At 45.6% G+C, this 27,964-nt stretch overlaps 2 protein-coding genes across 4 annotated transcripts in view; one reads left to right on the top strand and one right to left on the bottom strand.

Moving 5' to 3' along the window:
* Positions 1–17,530, top strand: part of TIMMDC1 (translocase of inner mitochondrial membrane domain containing 1) — a 19,664-nt gene extending 2,134 nt beyond the window's left edge. The window contains exons 4-8 of one of the 2 annotated variants that reach the window (XM_048958989.1): positions 712–779; positions 1,917–1,995; positions 3,056–3,166; positions 3,468–3,588; positions 17,430–17,530. In XM_048958989.1, the coding sequence (XP_048814946.1) occupies positions 712–779; positions 1,917–1,995; positions 3,056–3,166; positions 3,468–3,558 (349 nt within the window). In that variant the 3' untranslated portion in view covers positions 3,559–3,588; positions 17,430–17,530. Of the gene's footprint in view, positions 1–711; positions 780–1,916; positions 1,996–3,055; positions 3,167–3,467; positions 4,426–17,429 lie in introns of those variants that run through there. The other variant, XM_048958981.1, reaches the window with a different exon arrangement.
* LOC125699432 (T-lymphocyte activation antigen CD80-like) lies at positions 5,586–27,964 on the bottom strand. Of its 2 annotated transcripts, none has more exons than XM_048958962.1 (6): positions 27,605–27,964; positions 17,542–17,889; positions 16,292–16,573; positions 13,379–13,504; positions 10,417–10,537; positions 5,586–8,108 (listed from the first exon to the last, which is right to left on the bottom strand). In XM_048958962.1, the coding sequence occupies exons 1-5, from the start codon at positions 27,687–27,689 to the stop codon at positions 10,434–10,436; spliced, it is 945 nt and encodes a 314-aa protein (XP_048814919.1). In that variant the 5' UTR covers positions 27,690–27,964; the 3' UTR covers positions 5,586–8,108; positions 10,417–10,433. The 2 variants fall into 2 exon arrangements, with proteins under 2 accessions (XP_048814919.1, XP_048814929.1); XM_048958972.1 differs by lacking the exon at positions 5,586–8,108 and adding an exon at positions 8,130–9,803.

Raw genomic sequence — 27,964 nt, 5'->3', positions numbered from 1 at the left:
CTGAAATTCCACAAGAATAATTGAGTCCAGCTCCTGGCTCCACACGTGACCATCCCAAATCCAAACCCTGTGTCTGAGAGCAGTGTCCAAACACTCCCTGAACTCCAGCACTTGGGGCTGTGCCCACTGCCATGAGCAGCCTTTGCCATGCTCACTGCCCTAAATTTGAAGTTGAAGATTCTGTCCTGCAGTTGCATACATGTAAAGTCTTGTGGTTTAAAAACAGGTTGTTAGTTCCACGTTTTGGAAAGGTTGACATTACATTGGTAATTAGTAATTGGAGAGAGAGATGGAGGAGGTGGTGCTCCTAATCCAGCAGGGGACCTTCTGCTTCATGGAGCTGGTGGCCCTGATGACGCCTTGAGTATGATTCAGCTGTAGTGGTAGCTGTACAACTGACAGAACCATTGCATTGCTCAGTCCCTTTTATTCTTGAATGTAGGATGGATTAAAAAAAAAAAAAAATGAAGTCTTTGATTTACAGAAAGGAAAAAAAAGCTATCCAAAAGCAGCACTCCCTGACCTCTGGCTGTCCAGCTGCATGAGGTAAAGTTGCAGAAATAAAGCACTTTTGGTTGGCATGTGTGTGCTCCGGCCAGGCTGGTAGCAGGATACAGCGGCACCCTGCGGGTGGGCTTAATGAAATCCTGCTTCTTTTCAAGCAGTGTCTTTTTCATGTGTAACTGCTGTCTTTATGCCTCACCCTTGCAGCATGGTGAGCACCGGTCTGTCCGTGTACCGCGATAAAACCACCATCAGTAATTTTGCTTCAGCAGGAGGTAAGACTGGGTAATTTTTATCTGTGTACTTTTTAACTTTTTCAGTGTCAGTAAGCAGAGGACATAAATAGAAAATCATAAGCAAAAATCCATATCTCTTGAATATGAGCAGACCCGTAGCATCGTTGCACCCGGGTTTTGCAGCCTGCTACACTGGCTGCCTTCGGAACTTTGCCCCATGGTATAGTTGTTGTCTGCCTTTATTTGTAACACATAATCAATGCATTATCTGAAACCAATGGGGAATTTTGTGGTTATTAGTCCGTTCTCAAAATACTTGTTGGAGTTTTTGTGTGAAAATTGCTTGTGTGGCATAAATGCAACATTTAGTGCATGACCAGCCCTCATAACCACCTCCTCGGCAGAGGATCATCTCTTATTTCTGCTCATCACAACAGTTGAATGTTTATAAATGTTTATAAAGTACTGTTTTTGTGGCAAGTTTTGCACATCCACTTTTGGCAATAGAGCTCCTAGTAAATATGGTCATTGGGTTTTAGAGGATTTGTTGCCCATACAGCTGTGTATGTGCTTTACTGTTCTTTTCTGCCTTACATGGCAGCAGCTATAATTAGCTGCAGTTGAATAGAAGGGAAAAAAAAGAGGGGGGGCAAGGGGGGAGAAAGGGTGATGGAGCCTGGAGTGTGCTGCCCAGAGACACTGTGGAGTGTCCTTCTCTGGAGATATTCGGGACTGTCTGGACACTTTCCTGTGTGACCTGTTGTAGGGAACTGCTGTAGCAGGAGGTTGAACTGGATGATCTCCAGAGGTCCCTTCCAACCCCTATGGTTCTGTGATTCTGTGATCGTGCTCCAGTCTGGAGAGAACTGAGTTCCACTTTCATAGTTACTTTTGCATTTTAGCATTTCTTAGGGAGTTGTTCTCTAGAAGAATGAGCTTTGTGCTATGTTTTAGTGCAGAGGGCGTGTGGATGAAAGCAGGGGAAAGCATTGTCACAATAAGTCAGGCTGCTGCGACTGCATGGTGGAAGCTGCTGGCCACAGCGTTTGGTTTCTTCTGTGTTAAAAACAAAAGTCAGCTAACAGAGAGGAGAAACTGAGCAGAGCAGCTCCCTTGGCAGGCCTGCAATGGCTGGTGAGGGGCTGATCGTGGTTTCAGCCAGTTTGTGTTTTTCAGCCTTCACAGGAGCTCTCTTCAGAATGCACTTGGGCCTGTCTGGGCTGGCAGGCGGCTTCCTCTTCGGAACAGCCTTTGGGTAAGTTGTGACTGGTGGCAACCAGAGACTGAGTCACAGTTACTTTTTGATGGTCTGTGTTAGGTGGTGGCCCCCCACACCAAGCCCGGAGTCACAGGTGGGACTGCAGATGTTTTCCTTTCTCTCTTGCCCTGAGGGATTTTCTTTATTTTTTCCTGGGACCTTGTGATGATTATTTTTCTTCCAGCCCTTTAACTGTTTTTTCTTTTTCTTTTCTTGATCTATGTTTTGCTCTTTCCTCTGTGATAAGAGCTCAGTGCTCTCAACAGAGCGTCTTACCGCTGTTTGCATAGCAGAGGAGGCACTAACTGCTATTAAATAGGAAACCATGAGGGAGGGTCACAGACATGTCTTGTTGGTACGGCCATTAATAAGCCCATTGGTTGTGCACGGAACAGTTTAAGGTCTCTTCAAGTAACTGTGGTGTTTGGGATTAAATACAGGAGTGTAGGAGATAAGGGCTCCTCCTCCAGCAGCTCAGAACCCAGAGCTGAACGCACAAGGGCTGTTGGATGGGTCAAAATGAGACATTTGCAAAACAGGTTCCATCAAAGCCAAGATGTGGAGTGGCGGCTGTTAAGAAATGCTGAAGAAGAGGCTGTGTGGTAGGGCTGTGCAATCCAGAGCTGTAAGATGTCACATCACTGTGGATACCTTGCATCTCCCTGAGGGTGGAGGGGACCCATAGTTCTCTGGGATTCTGGCTGTTTAGGCAGTGACCTCTTAACTCGGGCAGAAGTTAAGAGAAGGCAGGTTCTTCAGGCTGAGCTGGTACATTAAGGGTTGTTGGTGCACATTAAGGCCTGTCACCCCCTTGATTTGTGTGTTCCTGCTCATGAATAACTTCAAAATACATTTTCAAGGGGCTACAGTGAGTCACAGCTGATGACTGACATTAGCACGAGAGCACCTTAGTCTGTGGTGTCATTTCAGTACTGGGCAATGTTGTGCTTCAGTGATCTGGTGGCTGGCCCCCGCACGCTTCTTTCACTCTTGCCAGTAAGTTATTACTACTGAATGTCCTCTGGGTAACTTGTGACTTCTCTTCTACTTTTTCTAGGATCCCTGCAGGGGGCCTCATAATGGTTGCACAGAAACTTGCTGGTGAGACATTGCAGGAGAAGCGAAATCGTGAGCGCAGGGAGCAGTATGAACAGAAATTAGCAGAATGGTAAGAGACAGAGCTGCCTATGCAAGTCTTTGACTAGAAGTGTGTCCAGGTCTCTGTGGCTCAAACGTTTAGAGAAGCCATGCCATACCATGTTTTTGGTGTATTCCACATATCTATCTACAAACTGCTGATAAAATCTTCTGGGGATAGAGGGCTGTGAGGCTGGCTGCGTGACTTACTGAAACTCACAAGGAGTGCCTGTTCTAATAGAAACTTTTTAAGGGTTGAAATACTTGCAGTGATGTCTTTGTAAGAAATACACTGACATAAAGTTTCTTTGCACTCTCCTTTCCCTCTTTAGGCAATCCAGGCTTAGTGTGACTGAAGACTTGGGCAAAATGGACAGCGATGCCCAGGAGCAATCACAGACAGAAAATAGCAGGAGAATCTAGGAGCTGCTGAGTCGCCCTCAGATCTCTGTTGTAAGCAGCTACAAAGTACTTTGATTCTATTCTAAGTCTTTGTCCAAAGACATAATGGAAGTCTTCTGTGAATGCAGTTGTATCCTTCATACTTCTGAAAAACCAGTTTGCTGGAAATGTTTTTTTGTGGATGCGTATCGCTTCTCAAGGGCTTGGAAGGGCCAAACCTGTTCCACTTCACAAGGTGGATGGGTAGGCTCTACAGGCTAGCAAGTGTCAGCTAGGATGAAGGCAGCCACAGAGCCTCTGCTAGAACCCATTTGCTGCTGGAAATGTCCAAGCTGTTGGTGATGTAGAATAGCAGAAGGAGCCTGCTATTGCTGAAGGGAGCCTGATTCTGAAAGCTAATTTATTTTGGTGAAAGCTGCTCTTCTGACAGTGCCTGAAGCCCCTGCTGTTGAAGCACAATATAGGTTGCACCAGTGAGAGTGTTCCTCCTCTTGCCAACCCTCTCCCACACCTTGACTTTGCCTGCCTGGGATCGGTTTGTTTTTGCTGATGGTGGTTTATTCATGTTTTTTACAGAAAAACACATTTGTTTCTTGCAGTGCTTAGGGTATTTCACAATCAGATTTGAGGAAGGGTGGAGGAGATTGGAGTGGCATGGAAATACCCTGTAGAAGACATGTTTTGGGTTCTTCAGTAGAAGTGTGGCTGAGGGGGTCAACGGAAAGGATGACCTTTTCTGATGGTAATGGTGGAAGCATTGGCTCAGTGGACAGATTTAACAGCAATAAAAAATGCTCAAATTTCACATGAAGGTTGAAAATTAGAGGATTACCTCAGGGGGGGGAAATGCAGTTCATGACATTCAATAAAGCCATCTGGCAGTGGTGATTGTGTCCATAATCTCTTTATGCTTAACTAGTACGGTGCTTGCATTAGGGATACATACTTGAGCAGTGTCCCATGAGAAGAGTTCTATCCAAGATCCCCCCCAGGAAGCATGAAGTCTGGTGGCAGTATCAGACTTCTTCCCAGGCAGCAACAGGAACCTCTGATTACTATTTTCTAGCAGACGTCAACCGTTAAGTTGTAGCTGCTACCTATGGGTAGGGCTGAGGATAATTTAATAATGGCCTGTACCTGAGGGCAGATGGTGGCCTGTTGCCATTTTCCCTCAGAGCAGAAGGTCAGACTAATGGCCCCTTTTCTTTGCTGGGGTTTTTGTCTTATTAAAAAGAATTGTATCCAGGCAGGGGGTTAAGGTCCCATAGGAAAAAGAGTAGGCAGTCTATTCTGTGCGAGTGCTTTCCTCTGCTATGGCTAATTAGTGTTGAATGAAATATGAGCAGCTCATTGCACAGAGCATATTCCACCCACCCAAAGCAATTTTTTTGGCACAGCTTGCTTCCAAGAAGGTGTTGTGTTTTATAACTTCTGAAACGAACGTTTTATTTTTCAAACACCTCAGTGTAATTCATCTGTCCATGGAAGGAATGCCTGTATTTCAGGGTTTTCATCACTCAGCTTTGATTTCCCCCTATGTGAAGTGAAGAACTATGGATAGGTCACTCTCCCTTCCATGTTTAAACAGTGTACATTGGTGGCACTGGTGTGATTAACCTCTGCCCCCTCAGAAGACAGAAGGCCTTTCCACATCACATTTTTGCCACTACAGTTATATATATAGGAATGTTTTGTATTTTTGTGTGTGTGCTTGTGTGCACGACACTTAGCTGTGACATTGCTCAGCTCTTCTCTCTGCCTCTTTCAGGGGGTATTTGATGTGGTGTCAGAAGAACACCAGTTTTCTTGTGTCTGTGACCACTGATGCAGGGATGTTGCTCCTTGGGAAAGTAGGCAGAGCTAAGATACAGCAGACCTGTATTCTTTTTCTTCTCCATGTAAGGAAGGAAGGAGCCCTTGATGCCCTTATGTAGCACCTTAGCAAGGGGAAACACAAACTTCCATCTACATTCAACTCAGGATTAGCAGCCATTTTTCACTCTGTTTCTTGCTGAAGTTAGTTCCTCATTCCCATACTTCCCAGTACGTACAAGACATCTTTTATTTCTGAGGAAACTAAACAGATTGTACAATATAACTTTTAATACAATTAAAGGAGAAACCCCAGCACGTGTAATATACAAAATACCTGCAATAAACAGCAGCTCACCTGGTAGAAAGACCCAGATATTAAGCTGAAAAGGTCTCATGGAAACCATTTGTGTGCAATTCAACGAATACAGCATAAAGCAATTGAAAACATGATTCATAATATAAGTGCTTAAGAAAGAAAATAAACCAAGCAGCCTGCCTGTTGAGTATAAGAGCAAACTGATGCTAGGCATATTTGTCAGTGGAGGTTTTGGTTTCCTTTTTAAGGAGTTACTTAAAGTGTTGTGGGAGTCTGGCGTGACACAGAAAGGTTTGGCACTGTGCAAAAGACAAACCCTTCTGCAGAGTGCTGTGCAATCAGTCATCAGTTGGGAGCAGAAGTAGAGCATGGGGAAGCCTCTGAATTCAGGTGCAGCTGCCAGAGCTACAGTGTGGTTGGCAAAGTAAAAACATAGGAAATGATTCCAGTGAAAAAGAGTGTGTACACCCTGCAAGAAGCTGCTTGTTCTAGAATAAGCACATGCAGACTGAGGGAAAAGGTAACATGAATGCTATGAGACTGCATTTCACTGGCAGCCCTTCCTGTGACAAGGTCAGGTTGCCTTTTAGTAGTACTGCTTCCTATGCCACCTCTGTCCCACTTGCAACCAGAATGAACATGTGCAGATAACTTTGGCTCCTTGTCACCCACTGAGGGCTTGGTGGCAAGTTTTGTCTCCTTTTCTCTGTTTTTGACCCCTCAGTAGGAATGTTCTGAAGTTCCCATTTCGTCTCATAAAAAGGGATAGTGGTAAAAATGCTGATGGGGCAGCAGGTTTCAGCAGAAGTAGAAAGGGAGCAGTGTCTTATTTTTCACTAGTGACTTGCTCTAATCCCTTAGACTCTCATTGCTCAATGCTCTGTAAACTGCTTTTAGCGCTTCTGTTCCCTCCAGCATTTTTTCTTCCAATACATACCTGCTAGAAAACATTTCTGTGTTGTGTCCTAGCAAGATAAACAGCTCAAGCAACAAAATACCCCACAAAGATGGTGGTGTGATACTTTCAGACTTTGGCCTACCCTGCTAACTATGTACTGGATGAAGCAATAATGTAATGGGTACAGCTTGCAGTAGGACAGAACTAAAAGGAAAAACTGAACAAGGCCTCTATATTCAAGGCAGGGTTAAGTTGGTATGCATAGCTGCTTAGGAAACTTGGTGGTGCTTGGGATTTTTTTCCACTCTTTTCCCCTCAAAACGAGAAACCGTGTTTTCCTACACAGTAGGCAAGAATATCACCTAAGTTAGATGAGTCCTATCCAGTGCTAGCATCCTGGCTGAGAAGAGAGAATGCTGACAGAAGGCAGCAGCATTCAAAGCAAAATAAATCCCTGTGTCACCATGAGAGACTCTCCCCAAAAATGGAGAACCTGCACTAACAAGTATTCCTAGGCAAATGTACAAACAAAAACAGATTTAGGAAGCAAGGCCCTGACTTAAATTTCATTACTGTTGGTACACGTAAGTTAACTGCTTGTTAACTTACAGAATTTAAATGGGGCTTTATGACAAGTGTGAGTAGGAAAGAAACGCATGTAAAGCTTGAGTTTATGTGTGCACGTGCATGCATACATACCCACGTGTTCACAAGCACCACCACAATTAGCAGGGTGGTCTGGGTGAGGTACGCCCCGTGTCTGAGCGGCGCAATGGAGGAGCTAGGTTGGCAAGGCCATCCTTTCAAGAGAGAAAATGTTATGAGAACTTCTGCCACTGCTGTACATAAGCAGTATTTGCTGTTGGGTACGCTGTCAGTATGTGTCGTTCCCTACAAAGTCTCAGTGAAAACAAGCAGGAGGTGTGTATTATTCCCACCTCTAGGCACTTTTTCCTGAAGAGTGTGCATTGCTGCCTCTTTAGGGGAGAAGAGATATCACATCACCTATCTAACCATCAAGCCAAACTTGGCCAACACTGAACAGCACTGGCAGATACCGGTATGAGGCTGAATGCAAAAGTAGTTTTGGCTGCTTTGAGTTGCACCATGGAGGCATGGCCTCCACGAATATTGGGGTCTGGGGGCAGTTGTGCATTGCTAGAGGGGTGGGTGGACATGGGCTACCTGCCAGGTCTCTGCAGGGCCCCCGATTCCTGTAGAGGCAGCATCAGAGTCTCCCGAGCACTCGAGCTGGCATGCTGGAGGAGCACAACGTTGAAGGTGTTCTTCTGACCTGCTGTAGGAACATGGAGGGTCCTCCCAGTTGGAATTCCAGCAAACCCTTTGTAACAAGACCACCTTGTAGCTTCTGTGGCATAGGCGGGTATTTGTATTCATTCACACAAGATTATGTTGTCAGTCTTCTTGAGAAGATCTTTCTACTGCTCTCATCCCCTTTCAGAGAGCCTAAGGGTCAACGCCAATAAGCATTGCTGTAGAGAACAGTGAGGACTGCAGTGCAGGATACACAGAATAGGAAACCTGAGGGAGACAGAAAAAGAGACTACTGATTTTTTTTTCCCCCTTCTTAATTCTAAATCTAAGTCAGAATGTGGCAGATCCGAGAGAAACACGGATCACCTGTTATAGTCCACAAGAGGGCTCCTATTATGGTAAAAATGGCTGTGCAGAGGCAGTTCAAGGCATGCGCTGCAGTGAGCCACTGGCTCAGCACTTGCTTAGTGTGAAAACCTTTGAACCATACAGAGGTGCCATCCTCCTGTGAAGAGAGGATGACTAATGAATGTACTGCCTTATTTAAGCAGCAATAGGACATGGCTCAGTGCATCATAAAGTTACAAGATCACAGACCGCCACTAAGCAAGCAGCACATTGTCCTAATGTACAGCTTCCAGTCCTATGCACAGACAGCAGCTGTTCCAGGCACTGCAGTTTGGAAATAACAGCTGCTTACAAAAAAAAGAAAAAAAAAAAAGCCTGGAAAACTTTAATAAAAAAAGAGGAATGTGGTAGAATGGATTTATCCAGTAGGTGAACTCCCACCAGTGAACAGTACTCACAAAAGCCCCCAGAATTCATGCTAACCAAGGTTTTAGTATCTGTTCCAGATAGGGCCTTCCCCAGAGGAAAATATGAGTGGGTGGTCAAGTTTGGAAATGAGAAAAGTGGCCTGAATGATGGTTTCTCCTTCTTTCTGCCTCAAAAATACTGAGCCTTCAGATTACTGCAACGCAGCTTGAAAAAATTTCATGACTTTTAGGACTATATAACTTATTCTGTGCTATCACACTAGCAATTCAGCATGCTCTGGTAAGACCAGGAGAATACAGACACCTGGATGGATAATGAGACAAGAAATGACTGTTAGCTGTTAATCTTTCCTTAAGTCTCCTGACTTGGAAAATGCCTTTGGAGGACACAGCTCCAAACATTTCAGCTTTGAAGCTAAAATGCATATGATGCTTCAAAGTCATAAACCTTTGGCAAGCCAGACTTTCCCAGCCATTCTTACACCATCCTTATAACAGCTCATATCAAAAGTAACTCCTTTTAAAATGCAGGTGTTTCCTGCGCAGGACTTTTAAGAAATTTTTCCTTCTACCCATTCCTCCAGGTGTTGAAGGGAATGGAGACAGGTCAGAAGCAGGCTGGTATTGGTAATCTTGTTGGGAAAACAAGAGTTGTTACCATTTGGTTCTTCACCACTTATTGGGTCAATCCTTCATTTATCCGATTGCAGACATTCCCATGTTTATGCATCAGATGAGGCACGTGGCTTGCAGGCCATCAATCAGAAGCAGCCTTTAGGGGATGAGGCCACATGTGAGACTAGATGGTGATGAGCTACTTGCAAATGAGTCCAGTAGGACAGAAACTAAAAGATTGTCCAGTTCTTAGCTGGAAGGCCTGTAAAATGTGAGGCTCTCCCAGTGGCAGGGGATGTCACGGCAGATCCCAGTAGATGGATGACCTTGCTGGATGTCCAGACCACTCTTCAGATATTAGCATACTAGCCTGTGTCCTTACACAGTTTCAGAGGAGACGCTAACAATCAGATCTGTTAAATGTTCATTTCCTTTCTTCTCACCCTCTTCACTCCCCCCTGGTCACTAGAAATGACTTAATTACAGAAGTAAATGCCATAAAAACTTGCGTACAATCTGCGCAGGGTCCATTCAAGGGAGAAAAGGCCATAGAAGCCTGCAAAATTAGATCCTGTAACGTATTTCACTGGATTAATTTCTAGAAATTTGAAATAACCTTAAGAAAGCAATGCCCCACAAGCAATACAAACCTCATCTCTTGCCTGAGAAATATCACAGGCCTGAGTTGGTGTAATGCTATAATGTGATGGAAAGCACAGCAGTGATAGTGGAATAGCAAAATCCTAGACTGCAGCAAGTAGCGAGAATATGCTCTGTGCATCAACAGTAGGTACATAAGAAAAGGAAAAAAAAAAAAAAAATCTGATTCCCCTTGGAAGGCCTCAGGCAGGCAGGGATCTCCAGATGAGATACCCTCACCTCTTAAACCCTTAAATGAGGTTCTAGGAAGGAATGGATCCTAGCTCCACCCCTTCCAGTCACTCAGGTGCGTTGCTTGCACCTGAGCTCCCCTGAGTTGGCCCTGCCTTCCCACCAGGAGCTCATCACTGCTTCAGGCTGTGACTCAGCATTTCCACTAGTCAGCAATAGGGCCCTACTGCTTCTGTGCTAAGGGACAGTGCATACTCCTATCAAAAGCCATACATGGTTTTGAGAGCTAGCATTGCACTAGAATCTGAGCTGAGAGGCTGTTGTGCCAAGGGAGGTGTGGTGCAGTAAAGTACCTGCAAAAGTGATCTGGTCATAGGGATGACATTTCACATGTCATTTTACAGCTGTGGGGAGAGTTCATAATTTCTTTCACATCTTCTGTTGAAGCTTGATTCTTAGAACAGTGGGAACAGGCTGAAAGAGAAGATTCCTCATTAGTACTTGGAGCTCCAGAATATCTGGAAGTGCTTGATCCAAATGCCTTCTTCAATAAAGTAAATCATAACTGAGAGTGAGAAGAGTAGAGAGAAGAAAATCTCAGACAGTAAAGAAAAAAAGTCTTTTAGATCTAGTTCTATTTTTCCTTGGTGGGACTCATCCCTGTAGTAGGTCTGAACATGACTAGCCCGTAGCCATAATCTGACCTGGTCCATCTTACACAGATGTTATCTGTGTAGTGTTGTATGGATAAAACTGTACTCATTAGCAGGGAGTTAGAACTCCAGTCTGACACAAAGACAAGCAACCAACCACATGCTGAGACAAAGTCAGCAGGGAAATAATGGTAAAAGTTACTGTCACTACATGCAGCTTACCAACTGAGTGAGAGAACAGTGGTGTTAGCATAAGGAACCAACAAACCAGCCCTCTGAGGTCTCTGAGAAACATTTGTGTCTCAGCATCTAAGATTGGCTTTTGTTTTTATAATTCAAGCTGGATCCCTGTTCTACTTCAGTAAATTGTAATTGCACAGACTATTAAACACTGCGTTTTTGGTTAAATTAATTGGAAGGATGAAAAAAAGGCCCAGAAAGTTTTCATTCTTAAATTACTACGAAGACGAGCTGGTTAGGCTGTGAGCTCCTCACATTAGGAGATGTGAACCTCAACAAAGCACCTACATGTTTTGGTCACCACAACAATCACACATCTGAGAACCCTTATTTCCGTTTTGCTGTATCTTTTCTATTCCCTCCCACACTTCAGCTACTCGAAGCATGGCTTTTTGAGCTCAGAAATGACTGAGCTCTTGGTCCAGCTTTCCCTACGTGAGAGCAACAGAAATACTTTCAGACGTATTCTGAGCTCCCACGGTATCTCTTGAGTGGTGATCTGCAGCAGCGCCAGCAGGAAGCACGTGAAAGACAGACATTTCCCTTCCCAGGCAGGTGATAACGCACAGCAGCACCAAAGCATACAAACTGGGAAGTTGGTTTGAAATGCCAGCTTCGGTTCCTTACAGCTTACAAAGTGACTGCAAAGTGACTGTACAAAGCAGCACCGCCTGACTCAGCAGATCCACTCTGTGTGCATATTAGGAAAATTGGACTCAAAGGGAAATTCCCTTTTATGCAGCTAAGCCCATTGCTGTTGCAGGTGATCCCATTCTACCACACCGGTATGCTTTCTACATCTTAAGAGCAATCTGGTATCAATAGATATCTGAGAATGCTCCAGAATCTTACTCCTTTAATGCTAGGGAACCTTTTAATTTCCAAGCCTGTATTTGTTTAGAGAAAGATCTTTGAATTACACTTGTCTTTTTCCCGTAATTAGAAGCTCATTACCCCTGCAGCTAACAGCACAGGCTGCTTGGTCATGACATTCATATTTTCAAACAGATTACTGCTCTCCCATCAACACAGCTCCAAGGCACAACAGAGAATAGCCATCACTAATGTCACAGAGGGATGTGAGTGGAAAATTAGGAAATGCACAGGTGTTGCTAAGGGTCTCTGCCTTCCCCAGGTGCTTCCTTTCTTGGTGATAAAGCACAGAGGAGTAATCAGCCCAGCCTAATGCAATGGTCACATAGTTTTTTGAAAGGCTGTGGTTGGTTAGGAGGGGAAGAAACACAGTAATGTTGCCTCCTTATTCTCACTTGCAAGTGACCTTGCTCAGAATTGAAATAGAGATAACACGAGATATGAGGATGATGAACTCACGAGTGTTCTTGAGTGAGCCAAGTCCCTGCTGCCTAACGTATGAACCTGTTTCCGGTGGGGGATACCACTGTGATCATGATGAGTTAATACACTCAACCTGGTGGCTTTTGGTCTAAGTGTGCTGAACACAGAGCGCTCTCAGTTTGTCTTCAACCTTCACTTCTCCAGTGACCTGACAGACCTCGACTGGCTGATATTTATAACATGTTGCAAGGCCTGTTGTCTTTCTGCAGCGCTGCTCTTCCAAACTACCAACAGGGTGCAGAGAGGACATATATTGCTGTTGACTTTTTGTACAGGCTGGATCCCTACCAGCCTTTATAAATCCATTAGATTTAGATGCCCACATCTTCAGGGGCTTTCTTGTTGGCCAGCTTAGCTGCTGCTCCTAGTCATGTCTATCTAATGAGATCTAGTGAGTTGCCACCTGAGGTCCTCTACGCAATCACAAAACTTGTTGACATGTCTGGATTACTGAAGACTTCATAGCGTTGGGCAGGGCACCTCACCTTTGCTCTTTTGGGACCAACAAAGAAGACAAATACAAGACTCCTGATTACTGCTTTTTTTTTTTTTTTCCTAGAAGTGCTCAAATTGCAGTGCTCAAGTCTATTCTGTAGCCCTAGCACTATACATTCTTGTAATATTAGCTCTGTGACTTTTCTGAGAGATTGTCCAAGTAGGGTGTATAGACAGATATCATTTTGAAACTGTTAGCACTCAGCTGTGTTGATGATGCTCACAAAGATTCTTGACATCTTCAAACATCCTAATGCATAAAAATGGACCTCTCAACCTTTCTGAATACAACTCCGTTCTTTGGAAATAGTCTGACCTTCTTTCAAAACTCCCAAGACAATTAGAGTCTCAACCTGGAACCCTAGTGCTGCGTGCACACAAAATACAGGAAGGTCCTGAGCCAGGCTTAGATTTTGTGACAGTAGATGCAGCATTAAAAAAAGAAAAAAAGAAATGAGAGGAAGGTACAAAAATACTTAGTGTATCAGTATAGTTTCTATAAATGTGTATTTCACATAGTTAATGCAGTAAGCAGTAAGAAACTATTTCTGGAAAAAGGAGCTTTACTTACCGTGCCTTGGGAGGTATTTTGCTGCTAGGCTGACAGCCAAAAGGAAGGTGATAATGATGATACTTGAAGCAGTAATGACATTATAGGATGGAAGTGCAGTAGAGACAATGCAGTCGTTCGCTTTTGCTGAGACAGAAGAAATAAAGCGTAAGTGTGGGGCCCAACAACATTTTGTCATTTTCATGCAATAGCAGGCATGTCAATTATGGTAGTTCAAGCCAAATTCTAACTGGGATATTTAGCCTGAAAATACACCTATTCAGTAAGAAAACAGACAATGCTGGCACCTAATCGATAGAAGCCCTTCATTTTCCCTCCATGTGCTGTATACTGAAATTTTTGTCACTACCACAGAATCCAAAATGCTGGAAAGACTTAAGTACTTCTTAAAGTAACTGGTTAGTCTTAGTGGAAAAGACTTATCCAGAAGATTTCCATTCTCAAATACATTCCACAGTATTTCTTACTGTTTTATCCAAATTTATGCTTATTTTTTCCCCTCTATGGATTCACAGGTGGTGGAAAACAACATGTTCTTTCATCTTTTCAAAATTTTTTATTTATTTATTTTTTTTCTTCCTCCAAAAGAATGGTCAGGTGCTGGAACAGGCTACTCAGGGAGATAGTGGAGTCACTGTCCCTGGAGGTGTTCAAGAAACATTTAGATGTCATACTGAGGGATGTGGTTTAGTGGGAAATATTGGTGGCAGATAGACGGTTGGACTGGATGATCTGGAGGCCTTTTCCAACCTTGGTAACTGTATGATTCTATGCATTTAAAGGACTGGAGGTGTCATTCTCAACACAGAAGGAAAAGGATCTCAGACAGTTCAGCATCAGTGGGTCTGTATCTTTTGGCTTTTCACCACTGGGGATGACTATTCCACCACTTGGAAATACAAGTAGATAACAGACCACGTATATGGTACAGGACAATCCTAATCTAAGAGAAAGGACACACTGAGTATCTGTTCATATGTCTTCAGATTTTCATTGTCTACATTTAGCACAATTAAGCATCATCCAGCTTCTAAGATACTACTTTGACCTGCTGTACAATCTGGCCTCATACATCCCCCAATGCAGAGTTTGCCTCCTGTGTTTACCAGAAGCTGTGTTCTGTCCAGACAGAAGACTGGTTTGGAGGACTATTTTCACTGTGCCAAAGTGGGAGTGGTTGTACTTCTTAAAAGTCAAAAGGCAAGGGCTTTGTGACTGTGTCCTCATTGTTGATTGCACCCTTCTCTGAAGCTGTGTGACAACAGGGTATTACTATTACTTCTATTTTGTCACTCTCCTTTTTCCTGTATGATATTTATAACCTTCTTTTTCTATCATCATCTCTAGGGAGATTACACACTGTCCCCAGCAATAACCAATATTCATGAAGCCCTGGCTTCCAGCATTTGTCCTGAAGCTGAATGGCACTTCTCCTCACAACCCCCTTTGATTTTAGAAAGGCCGATAAATAAAGTACCTTGATGAATAAGGTACAATTCCTGGGACACATAGCACTTTTCTAGCTTTCCTTCAAGCTGTCTGCATCTCTACAATGAAAGCCTCAGACCTAGAGACATATTTTAAAATAATTTTTCTTTGGCAATAACAGAGCCAAAAGGATTTTTTTTTAAATAGTTTTTTTTGTTTGTTTGGTTGTTTTTTTTTCCAAATCCCTTTCTGCTGCAAAGCACGTAGACTGTAGCATGCTTCCTTGCCTCTTACTGTTTCCACTCGTCCCTCAAGCTTTCCAAGGGACAGACTAAGCTATTACATTATCACTTCCAGGCCCAAAGTGATGGAATTTTATCTGTTTGAGTTAACTCTATATTAAATGTGTATGAAAGCAGTATTTTCTCTAGTCCCTCAGCTAACATCTTCTGTCACTGAAGCAGGAACAAACATGCTTATGAGGTAAGGAAATTCTTTGTAATCATAACCTCTGAGGCACACACATTTCTCAAGTCCCTCCATTCAAACATTAGGTCTGTGTCACACTACTGACAGTAAGACCATGCTGGTACAGAAGAACACCGAGTAGTGGCAGTCCCAAACCGTGAGAGCCACTGGGGCTGATGCCACCTGATCACAGCAGGATCCAACTGCCCTGTCAACCCAGCTGTGATTCACCAGGGAGCAATGGGAATCGTGAGCCATCTGCTCATTCACCAGTCAGTGATGTAACCCACCTCTCCATCTTTCCCCTCCACCCTTCAACTTAAGAGCCATTGAACTATCTTGGTGGGCTGCTCATGGAACCACTGTGTCATCCTCACATCAGCAGATATGCAGAGATTTACCATTTCTTCAGAGGCAACTCAGCAGGTTCAACAAAATAGTTCTCTAATACAAACTACAAGGGCTGTTCCAAAAGTAATACCTCCTACTTTATGATGTTGGCCCGCAACATCATGGCAGTAGAGGCTGAACCTTCCCACCAATATTCCATTACATGTTGTTGCCACGCAACAGATGGCAGCAGAGAGGCAGTCTGAGGCAATGGCATCTGACATGGACGGGCATTTGAAGCAAAGGTGTGTCATGTAATTCCTCCATGTAGAAAAAGTTGCAGCCATTGATGTCAATACTTGCTGAATATTTATGGAGACCAAACCACACACAAACACAAAGAGGCGGTGGGTGGTGCACATCAGCAATTACACTGGTCATAGCAGCTATGAAACAGAGGGTCACCCCTGCTGGTGCAGATTTTTATGGCCATAGCATGCAGGTTCTTGTTCATCACTGGCAACAATGCATAACTATTAGTTATGACTATGCTGAAAAGTAGTGTTTCGTAGAGCAAATTCTCAGCTATTGATTAGTGTTACTGTGCTCTTTGTATCTGCTGTAGCTTCCACAGAAAGAAATAGGAGGTATTATTTTTGGAGCAACCTACATAGTATGAAAACCTACCTAGAAGCAAGCTGGTGGACGTGAGTAAGCCATCATATTCAATGAAACAAGTGAAGTTGATATCTTTGGACACATTGAGCCACAGTGTGCCAGTGACGTTGTATGGGCTGAGGCTGGACTCGGACTCCCAGGTGGTATTCAACACCACAGACATGTTGTTGAGGACTCCGTAGATTTTGGGTTTGGGGAAGCCTCCATGAGAAGAACATCTTACCACCATTTCTGTTGATTCACATGAACTAGCCGTTACTTCTCTTTCTATGTTTGGCTTGCTGAAGTCAGCTGAAAAAAAGAAAGATTTAGAAAACATTTAGAAACCCATGGTGAAAGCAAAGATCCTCCTATGAGATGTCCCTCAACTATCATAATCTGTTTGGCCTTTCTTATGCCTTGCATTCTCCCTCCAGCCCTGGCCTCTTTTTCTATAGACTACAGTCAATCATTAATCATTTATTTCTGATAAAACAGAAAGGAGCTTTTCTGGAAGGCATGAAATTAGAGTGTTTGTGGTGAGAAGAGATTCATTGCTGCACATTTTTCATGTGGCTAACTTCTCAGCCCTCAGCAATACTCCTCTCCATTAGAGGGTTCTGACAGTCCAATTCCCTACTTTCTTCTTGGCTCCCATAAAGATAACAGAATGTGACTCCTTGCACAGATGTCCATCATTCATCCACTTGGGTCAGCAAGCAGTGGCCAGATCTCAGAAGCTTGGGAATATTTTTTTGCTGGGGAATTTCATTTGAGGGGGGGGGAAGAATGCTCCTTCACCAACTTATTTGGAGGATTTCTGGAACTCTCTACTGCTAAAGGTATTCAAATGCATATATAAATATATATGTGCATCTTATCAGTATCTCTGCTTTTGGCTGAAACCAACCACCAGAAAAACAGTGGTGCAAATGGAAAATCATGTCAATGGAACTTTTTGTAGCCTCCAAGAAAAGATTCAGATTCATTTTGAGCAACTTGGATGAGGAACTTGAGTGGTTTCTTTGAAGCCTCAAATCTTCAGTTAAGCTCAGCTTTGGTTTGTGGAGCTGCTGTGCAGCTCATGTGCAGGCCAGCCCCCAGGAAGTGTTTCTGTGGCACAGAAATCCTTACAGGAGGCTTAATGCACACTCTGGCTCTCTTTCAGGCATCATGGTGAAAGCATCTCTGCTACACTATGCTGAAAGCTTCAAGGAATATCCCTTCTCCCTAGAGGTTGGCACTAGAAAGCCTCACATGTGGGGAGGCAACCCACCTACCAGTAACAAAGAGGGTCACGGGCTCTTCGCACAAAAGATGAGATCCAGGTTTGTCCGGTGAAGACTGGAGACTCTGAACAATACATTGGTAAGGGCCGCTGTCCAGGATTTCCACACCAGAGATCCACAGGGTGAGGTTCTCAAAGTCCAGCTTTGTCCGGTTGACATAGCGTGGGTGCTCAAGGATCTTTTGCACCCCTGAGTAGGCCAGCACCACATCCGTAACGTTCATCTGCCAATACACGCGGTAGTTTTGCAGGCTCTCTGAGCTGGGAATTTTGTAACAACAAGGCAGGCCGACTTTTTCTCCTACTTTGCTTTTGGCCACTTTCTTCTCCTGTGCACAGCCTGTTGAGGAGCAAACAAAAGGCACTGAGACAGTGGTATGGCCTTAAGCCAAGGTCTTCCACATAGAGCTCACCTATTTCAGCTCAGTCTGCACCCATTAATGTACCTCAGCCCTTCATCTGCTCAGCATCTTCAGCTCTGCACTGAAGGGAGGACTGTCTTGCAAATGCTTTTCATGTGATGCTCCAGTCCTTCTTAAGACTTAGGGCACACAACTGTTTCAGTGTTAATTACTGAAGGCAAAAGCAGGAGACTTGCCTCCCTGGACAGAAACTGTGACAACTTGAAAACAACACTCCAGAGTAAAGAACTGCCATGACAGCCATAAGAAGGAATAAAAAATCAATAAATAATAATAAAAAACACCACAACCAAAATCACCACACTGCCCATCTGCTATCTTCTCTGCTCAGTGTTTAGCAAGTCCATGTCCCAACTGTCTTGCATTCCCTGCTTCCAGACAGAGCCACAGTAGATAAATGGATTGTAGGTTTTGATTTGTGTTTTTATTTTTTATTGTTAAAAAAAAAAAAAACACAAAACAAAAGCACAACAACGACAACAGAAAACCAACCATTTTAAGATCCCAGAAACAGCCCTGCAGTAATGAAGAGCAGAAAGAGACATTTTCATCACTGTATTAGCACAGCACTCACAAGCGATCAATTTTGCATAACCTAGCTAAAACAGACTTGTATTTTTGAAGGCCTGTGGGCCTCCCCTTCAGCCCCCTTTTGAATTACATGCAAACCAGGACAGACATTCCTAAACTGCTCATGCCTGTGTGTCATATCTCAGCACACAAGCGTGTGCTTATGATAACAATCTGGGACCCCAATCTGGGACCCTTGCAAGGGGGAAGTTACGACAATTTTGACCTGCTTAGCTGTAATCCTCCATTTTGCATTACTGCTTACCCACTTCCCTTCCTCTTTCCAGTGGGCGGGTACTCACCAGTGCCAGGACAAGGGTGCAGCCCAGCCAGGAGCTTCTGCCAACACAGCACTGATACGCAACCCTGTGCAGCAGCAAGGCCAGGTATATTTGCTTTTTCCTGGGCCTGTGCAGCTTCTGGAATGATGCTCATCCTCTACACACCCCAGTTCAGAAGATTGGGTTATTTCATATTTGTCCTGCTTTCCTTAGCCTCATGTTGTTGGCACTTACCTCCAGGAGTCAGAGATAACTCCCAGATCCCAGGGATACCCACAAGCAACCAGCAGCTATGTGGCACACTGACTTGTGCCTGGTGGGCCTGAGGAGGTGCTCTGAAAGCCTCCAGGTGCTTGGGAGAGACAGGCAGTGCCCCAGCACGTCCTAATTTTGGGTAGCGCAACACCACAATGGAATGGAAAGCACAACATTAACAGTGGGGTGGCTGCAGCAAGCAAGGAGAAGCCCAAATGCAGAAGCAGGGGACAGAAAAACAAAGGAAAAAAGTTGCTCACCCACAAAAGATCCCAGGTAGACAGAAATCCCCAGGTAAGCTACCCTTACCTCCACTGCCTATCCTTAAATGAGATCTGAGAAGGGGTGGATCCTGGCTCCACCCCTTCCAGTCACTCAGCTGCATTACTTGCACCTGAGCTCCCCTGGGTAGGTCCTGCCTTCCCACCAGGTGCTCAGTCACTGTTTCAAGCCGTGACTTAGCATTTCTGCTACAGGTAGCATTGTGTGTTGCATGCTGATGTTTAGCAGTCCCAAGACCAGAACCTGAAATGAGCTTTCACCCTGTCCTGCCTGCCTGCTTTACATCAGAGCCGTCGGAAATGGAATAGGATGTTTTAATACCCATTAAAAGAAGTTGAATGTGAAGCTAAATAAATAAATTCTCACTGAGCTGTTTCCCTCCCCCACTCAGCCACCTCATCGATCTTCCAAAAGGAAAGGTCTGACAGATGCAGACACAATTTTCCCCACTACCTGTACTTCCTCTTATGAAGAGTGCAGACCAGAGCCACCAGGCAGGGGCAGACCAGGAACCCACTCATCCCACTGACCTGTTTCAGCCCACTGATCTGTGTCTGCTCACTGACCTGTGTTGGCCCACTCAGCCCACTGGCCTGTGGCAGCCAGTCACTGGCAGAAAATGGTAGAAAAAGCCGTTCTTGCTCAAGCCAAGGTGTGACATACCAGCTAAGATTTGGCAGTCACAAGTTGACAGGCTTCTTGACATCAGCAGCTTAGTCACTACTGATGTAGCTACCTTTTGTGAGCAGTCCCTGCCCTTTGGGAATGCATACATATCTTTGGCTTCCATAGCATCCCATGGCAGTGAGTTGCATGGTTTGATTTCACACTGTGTGAAAAAGCACTTGTTTCCATTTGCTTTTCAGGTGACCCATTCTGGGCTGTGATTCTTGAAGTTCCTCCCATTGTGTGTCTGCAGGCATTGCGTGTGGGTCTGCTTGTGTTTTTCCTCAACCACATCTTTGCTTTTTCGCACAGTTCAGCTCTTGTGCAGGCAAGACCTCCAAGAGCAGCCAGCAAAACTTTGGGATTGTGGATCCTGAAAACGACAATGCAGTTGAGTATGTATTTATTTTCTATTTCCTTTTGCAGCAACAGGGGAAGAGTAGGCGTACAGAAAATGTCAGTGTGACGGCACATCATGGGTTGCATGAGGTTCTCTGTGCCTTGCCCCTAAGAGTCTCCTTTGCTGCCAAAAGGAGAACAAAAACCTCCGTGGCAGTACTTATACAAGGGCTGGAAACTCCTGCTGATGTCACATCTACCCTTACAAGGCGCTGCAGCCTTGAAACTGCAACCTGAGTGCTGAGGGCCTGCAGGAATCAAAGTCCATGAAGAGCCATTCAGCCCCACAAAAGTCCCCTTTCACTTTAAAGGTGAATTGCAAAGCAAAAATGAAAGCTCAGTTCTGTCCCATTTCTGTGTTGAATACCCTCCGTAGCCAGGCTGTGAGGGAGGCATCCGCCATGGGAATAATTTTTAATTACTTTTTTAGAAAAAGAAATAAGCCACCCTCCTGCCCTTGGTGAAGCCCACCCACTCCCTCGCTGTGTGCTTGTGTTTCTCCCTTGCTGGCAGCCTGCAGTGTGCGGCCGATGCTGACCCTTTTCCCCAGGCAGAGAAGATGCTCCATTCAAACTGCTGCTGTGCTGCAGCTGCCCCCAAAGCAAGGCTAATTGGAACAGAAAGGTGAGCTTAGAGGAAAGGCATTGGTTTTGTACGCTCTGAGAATCAGAAAGCAAGAAGGCCGTTGGGTCTTTAACCAACATCTTTAGTCTTTCACAAAATCTTCAGCAAACACACATAGAGGGAAAGACCCTGCTTGGTGGGCCCAGAAACCTTTGCCCCTCTGGGGGCAGCACATCAGACAGTGCATCTGCACACTTCTTCGGCTGGCAGTTTTGCAGAAAGCTCTCAGGCAAACTGTCAGGCATTTATATTAGCTTGAACATTCAGAAATTTCGAAAAACTGAATCTCCAAGGGGCTGAACACTCCCCATTGGTCTTTACCCCAGTTGATTTTACTGGTGAGAGATCTGAATCTTTCAACGATTTTCATAGCAAATGTCCTGTGCAATGCGTGAATACTGGAATGAATACTTTAAGCTAAACCAGCCGCTCTGCACCTCTCCGGCAAAGGAAAGCAGCTGCTGTCTGTGTTCAGTTAGCTGCTGTCACAGTGACCTCCTAACAGGTCACGTTCAGTAACTCATCCCAGATGTGGTGGGAGAGCAGAGAACTCCTTTGTATTCTGAAGAAAACCTGCCTCCCACTTCATTTGGCTGCAGATCCATTCAGTCTCATTTCCTCCTACACACTACAGTGTGCCACAGCAATGAGAGGGGAGGATTATTCCTAGTTTACATTGATGTCATGGCAGGCCTGAGACAGGGAGAGGGTTGGAAGAGGTTTCCTAAATGTTTAGCTCTGCTTCCTTTTGCAGTGTAACGGCAGTGTGAGCTGTGCTCCCCACCTCTGCGTGCCTCTGTCTTCACAGCCATACTCCTGCCAACAGATCAGTAACTGCCTTTAAAGAATAAATCCTTGAAATCATATGGTTCAGGCTGTGAAAACCAGAGACCTTCCTGCATCTACAGGCATTCCATACCCTCCTTCCATGCCATGAAAGCATCCAGAATGGCACAGGAGGTCATGCTGTAACTGAGTCACTGCTCTGTCATAAACCTGGCTTTAATGGGAAAGGAACTCCACCGATGACAAAAACTTCCATGATCTGTGATTAGTGACTGAGAAGGAGAATCTGAAATGCTTTGATGAAGGGGCTCAGAGCAGCACGAGGGCCACGACAGCCAACCAGTCCTTCTCCCTTTGTTCCTGCTCTCCCCAGCCCTGTCTGGGAACTTCTTGAGATAAAAATCTGCCACTCTCTGAGTCACACGGGCCCTGAGCTGGGACAAGCCCACCGCCTGGGTATGTCCAGTCTGCTTTGCTTATAAGATGAGTAAGACCGCAACTCCTCTCACTGCAACTTAGTTAGTACATGTCTAACCTCAGCACTAGCCAGGCCACCTCTGAGCGCGGGGCTGAAAAGTACTTGGGAGATGATGGCGTTGACTGAATAGCTTCTTGACATCTCCCCCTTTGTTGCAAAGTCCTCCACATGGGTGTTTCATGGGGAAGAAAGGGTGGAGGGCATGCTTATGTGTTGCTGGCATGCACTGGGAGGGACACTGGCGGTGGGGACGGAAGGACATTTCTGACTTGGGGAAAGGAGTAAAGGGAAGTCTGTCTGAGCCTTCCCCTTCTCCATTCCCAGTACTGGGAGCGGGTGACCCAGCCAGAGGAAAAGGCAGGGGAAACACTGAATGTGGATGCCCGCAGAAGATTTGCATGTTTTAGTTCCTTTTGAGATCAAATTCCTGCAACTGACTGAGCACTCTTATGATTCCCAAGTTCCAGCAGAAACTAGATGTGGCAGTTGTGTAAGACAGGCCTTTGGGGGGGATCTGTAGCACACGAAGACAAAAATAAACTTGCTAATTTTTTTCCCCAGAGACCGTGTCCCTTGCTGACTGTACGACTTCGTATTCCTCTGTATTTATCCCCCAGCTGGAGATGCCCTCAGATCATTCTATAGACTCTTCCCATGCTGCCACTATAAATACTGCAGTCTTCACAGTAAAGCTTTGGAAGCCAAGCTCTCCCCACTGCCGAAGGCCCCGGTTCCTTCAGTGCTCTCTAAACCTCACTGCCTCACACGCTCCCCACATAGCCAGCCCCTCTTGAGACTAACAGGAGGTGAAAGTGCCCAGCAACCACAAAAAGCAAGCAGTATACCTTTAACGTAAGCCTGCTCAGAATTAGAAATCATTTTTTATTTTTTCTGAAGTACCTGTCCACAGCCACAGCACCATTTACCCGTGCAGGTGTGCCCTGTCTGTTGGCTACATGCAGCTACACCACAGGGTCCCTGCCACAGGCAGAGCAGCAGTGTGCAGGTGCCCCTGATACCACACGGTAGCGTCTGGGGCTCACCAAGGCACGGGCATCTTTAGAGCACAGCGTAGCTGGAGGTGCCACCCAGCACTCAGCACTTTTATTTTTAGCCAGGCAGTCCCCTGGGACTAATGATGTTTTAAAAGCATAACAGTGAAAAAGCAGAAGCAAAGCTCGTGGCATTTCTGTGTTGGGAAAGATTTACATACTCTCAGACGACCTACCGAGACTCCTGAGAGCGGTGCCCCTCCAAGGGGACAGAATGGCCGCAATCAAACATACAGTTCATATCCACAAAAAGAAAGCCGACTTTTTCACCAAGCTTAAGTGAGTCTAATGTATTGGCCTTGCCACATCATCATGAAGAACACTGTGTTTAAGGCATGAAGGTAGGAAACACAATTAGAAAGGAAGTAGGAGCTCCCTGATCATGGGAGTTCTACTCCAGTCTGGTCTCCAGCTGCAGCTGGATGACAAACTTGCCCCACTCGCAGCTTTCTCACACAGAAAAAGGAGACCTTGCTCCCCCTTCCCTTCCAGCCCCATGTGTTTCCATGGCTTTCTCTTAAGGGATCCCTAGAGGCTGGGTCAGTGTGCCTTGTTGGCAGGAAACAAGTGGAAAAAAAAGAGACTTTCTGGCAGGCTGGGAGCTGGACAAGTTCACCCCATGGTCAGAGAAGGGCCAGAGACAGCATCAGCGAGGGGACGGGAGCAGGATACCTATACCATCCTGACCATGATGCAGCTCAGCTCAAGGCATCAGTGAGCTGGAGCGGCGTGAGGGCGTGCAGGGCAGCCTGAGGGTGTAAAAATTTCAGCCCCAAACTTTGCATGTTTAAATGCGGGAATGTCTGACATTCACATCACAAAGAGACTGCAAATGCTTCGGTGCTCCAAGAAAAGGACAAAGGCCTCAGAGTGATGACCAGAGTTAATTGGGTTCACTCTGATCTAGTTGGACACAATGTGGTTAAAATGTTGGACCTATGCAAACTCCATACACGTGTGTAACTGTGATTTGACTGTGTAAGAATTTTGCTTGTCTGTTCAATATTTTTTCCTCCCCCAAATAACAGTTTCATTCAAAAAATCCAGAAATAGCACAGCGGGATCTATAAAGAAGAACAGGAGCCTTAGCTGGGTTTCTGTTTCTTCAGACAGGCTTTACAGCAGGTTTCGTTCTGGATAGACAGGCGGACAGAAACAGGAGCTCCTCAGTTCTGCGGCTCTTGCTTTTAAACCAAAGACTTTTCTGAGTATCTGGAACCAGAGGAGACAGACATCCAAAAAAAGAAAGACAAAAAAAGCCGAGGACAGCAAGAGCAGTAAGACTCCATTTGCATCCACTGGTGAAGTGGGCAAATCTCATACACATAGAAAAATTTCTGGCGTCTCCGCCATGCAATTTGCCCTCAGCACACCCCATGCTGGAGCTGGCACAGCAATTAGGCACAAAGCACCTGGTGCTCATTACCAGCCTGCCAATATTCAGGGGAGGCCATGAAACAGAGAATCTTCCTTACCCTCGGTACTCCTTTCTGAAACCCAGGTCCTCTCTGAGCTCCTTACTTGTGGTGAGATGTGAAGGGGATTTCCAGAGTGAGTTACATGTGAGCAAACATTCCTTTGCCATGCTGAGGAAAGTGAATATTCCCCCCTCCCTTCCCCAGCTCTACCATAACTTTGACAAGCTGTAGGAATTTCCCTCAAAACTTCCCAAAGATTTAATAACTGGGAAGAACCAAAAACTGGACAGTCTTTGGTAGCTGAAAAGATTCCAGGGAAGCCAAAAAGAAATACTCCATGGACCAGACGTGGGGTGGCTCGTCCCTGCCATCAGCACCGTTGCCAGCTTGGCACACTGGGCAGGGACAGGTCTTTCTGGGCTACTTTAAGTGATCTTTTCCCCGTGTAACAACCACATACTGAGAAGGAGGACGTAGCCATCCTTCAGGCGATAGGTAGATGTGAAGGTGCAATGGCAGGTGAAAAACAAGCCCACAGGGATACTAGCAATAGACCATAAATAAATAACTTTGCGCTGTAATCAAGGCTGTAATTGAGGCTGTTCTGCTGCTTTTCCACTGCTCTGAGACAGCAGGGCATTCGTGTGCATCAGCATCTCCAGCAGCAGATGACATTTCAGGAGCAGCTCTAAATTACAGCGGTATTTCAGCAGGTCACCTCAGGTGAACCTCAGAGCAGGAAAATTCGATTTATATAAATATAGATAGATAGGTATACATAGTTACATGTATATCTATCTATCTATATCTTTATATACATACATAGATATAGATAGGTAGATAGATAGATAGATAGTTATATACATATACCATCAGGTGAGATTAGTTCTGAAGTTGCTGGCCCTCGTGCCCTGCTTAGTGCTGCAGGAAGTCGCTGGCAGGGCCGTGGCAGCTCCTAGGGCTGCACTGCTCTGCCACGAGAAAGTCAGAAGCTGGTCTTTGTGCTCCCTGTGGAAGGGCTAGGGGAGGCAGCACCTCCACGTCCTGAAAAGGCTCACGTGTGATAGCGTACCATGGAGATTTAAGGATCATCAGTGAAGGAATACCCCATTTGGGAGAGAAGAGTGGCGGGGTTTGTATGTATGCATACAAAGGGAGAAATAAAGCATGTCGGCTGTGCTGTCCTTATCAGCCAGCACCAGGAATTCCACAAACTCATTGTGTGGGAATGATCTAACAACTGCACCCCGAAAGCTGACATAATGCTTCCAAAACAGCTTTTTGTCCACTGCCAAATCAAACCCTGCAATTCTGTAATCAATCAGGTTTAGAAAAGTAACTCTTCTCAGCAACGGGGTGACCAAAGTCAATGCAGTTTTGCTTTGTGTCTCCCAGCCCTCTCCCCACACCTTCCAGCTGATTCCCATCCCTTCAATGCTGCTGTGCTGGTACAGCCCCTTCCAGATGCTGTTGGCTGGGCACGAGGGGCCCACAGCATCCCTGCTATAGCCCTTCCAGCTCTGCCTTCCTGTCAGCAGTGATGGAAACTGCGCAGGGAGTTCAAAAGTTACGAGCAGAGGTCTAAGAAAAAGCTGGAGAGGAGGCCAGCAGGACGAACGAGCATTCTTTTAGTAAAACATATTGAAAAACTACACTAACCACTAGGACTGCTAGTTTGCTGATATTACCAAACTCATATTCCTGGTACTGATGATTAGCATCAGGCTGTATATCTAAGTATTACTTGTCTTTGGACTTGGAATCTGCATCGTTTTTAGAAAATCTACAGGATTGATGATTAATGTGCACACATTACTACATGAATAGCATAACACAAACCCAGAAACTCCTAAATTACAGACGGAGGAACAGTTCTGCCCATGATGAATTATTTGCTGATCACAGTCTGGGCAAAATATGCCCATGCCTGACATGTGTTTTGTAAGCACAGAGGCCATGGAAGGAGTGTGGGGAAGACATGAGAACAGAGAGCTCATAGGAGGGGTCCAGAGGCTGCTTTTTCACCAGCTGGCTCCGCGATTTCATCCCTGCTAAATTCTCTGAGTTTTGTTTTAAGATTCTGAGAGTGAAAGTCAAAATGAAACCCAGCGGAGAGTATCAAATATCTTGCAGTTTCACAACACCACCATGAAAACCTCCTTATTTTGCAGCAGTTGATTTTTAATCAAACCCCAGTTCAGCCCCGGTTTGCTCCAGAGTTTCATTATCTGCAGTGAGGCACCACAACTGCCGGTAAGCACAGGCTGTGAGCACAAATCCCAGCTCAGGAGTGAGCTTTGTGTGGTTATAAGGTTAGCATTTCACACATCTCAGAAGAATCAACCCAAGCCCTTTGAGGTCTGGGTGATCTGTGGGCTTTCATGAATGTTGTGGCCCATACTGGGGACAGTCATCACTGTCCTCTGACACAGAGCTGTGCTGCCCGAGGGACCCCTTGTTGTGCTACAGCACAACACACCGCCCTGTCCTGTCTCCCCACCACAGACTCGCTTTCAGCTACCCAAAAAACTCCAGAAACTGCTCGAGCACAGGAGCCCAGGAGCCAGCAGCTTGCTTCTCCCCCCGACCCAGCACATTGTTTCTTCCTCATGGAGCAAGCTTGAGCCACAAGAATTCTTCATCCTCCCACCTCAACAGCAGAAGTTCAGCAGCCAGGAACATTTGTGTCAGCCAGGGAGAGGCTGTAAGAATGCCTCATCCATCTCTGCCATGACAGAGGAACTCAAGAAGCACAAGCTGGCCCTGACCAAGACAGCATGCCTCCCTCGCAGAGGGAACAACGATGCGGATGCTTCACTTACCCAAAGTAATGCAATAGAGCACGATGAGCCCGAGCCTGAGCCATCTCTTCAGGGGCCATCTGGCTGGCACTGGCAGGCACCCCATCTTCGTGCAGTGCTGGGCCAGCAGCCGGAGCACCCGCAACCTTCTGCCACCTGCTTCCTCCTCAAGAACCCACCGGCACAGGCCTCACCGAGTCGGCTTCCCTCTGTGTCCCCTTGGGCTTCACCAAGCGAGCGATGCCACCACCTCTGTGCTGGGAAGGAGGCAGGAGCTCAGCACCCGGCCACGGGTCACTGCCAAACTCTCCCGGCTGCTGAGCCGTGGGACTTTCGCTCCTCACCAGGCGCTGGAGGAAGGCTGGGACAGGCGCGGGTGCT

The sequence above is a fragment of the Lagopus muta genome, chromosome 1 (assembly GCF_023343835.1).
Source record: "Lagopus muta isolate bLagMut1 chromosome 1, bLagMut1 primary, whole genome shotgun sequence".
Taxonomy (NCBI): Eukaryota; Metazoa; Chordata; class Aves; order Galliformes; family Phasianidae; genus Lagopus; species Lagopus muta.
This window is presented reverse-complemented; position numbering and strand designations above follow the sequence as displayed.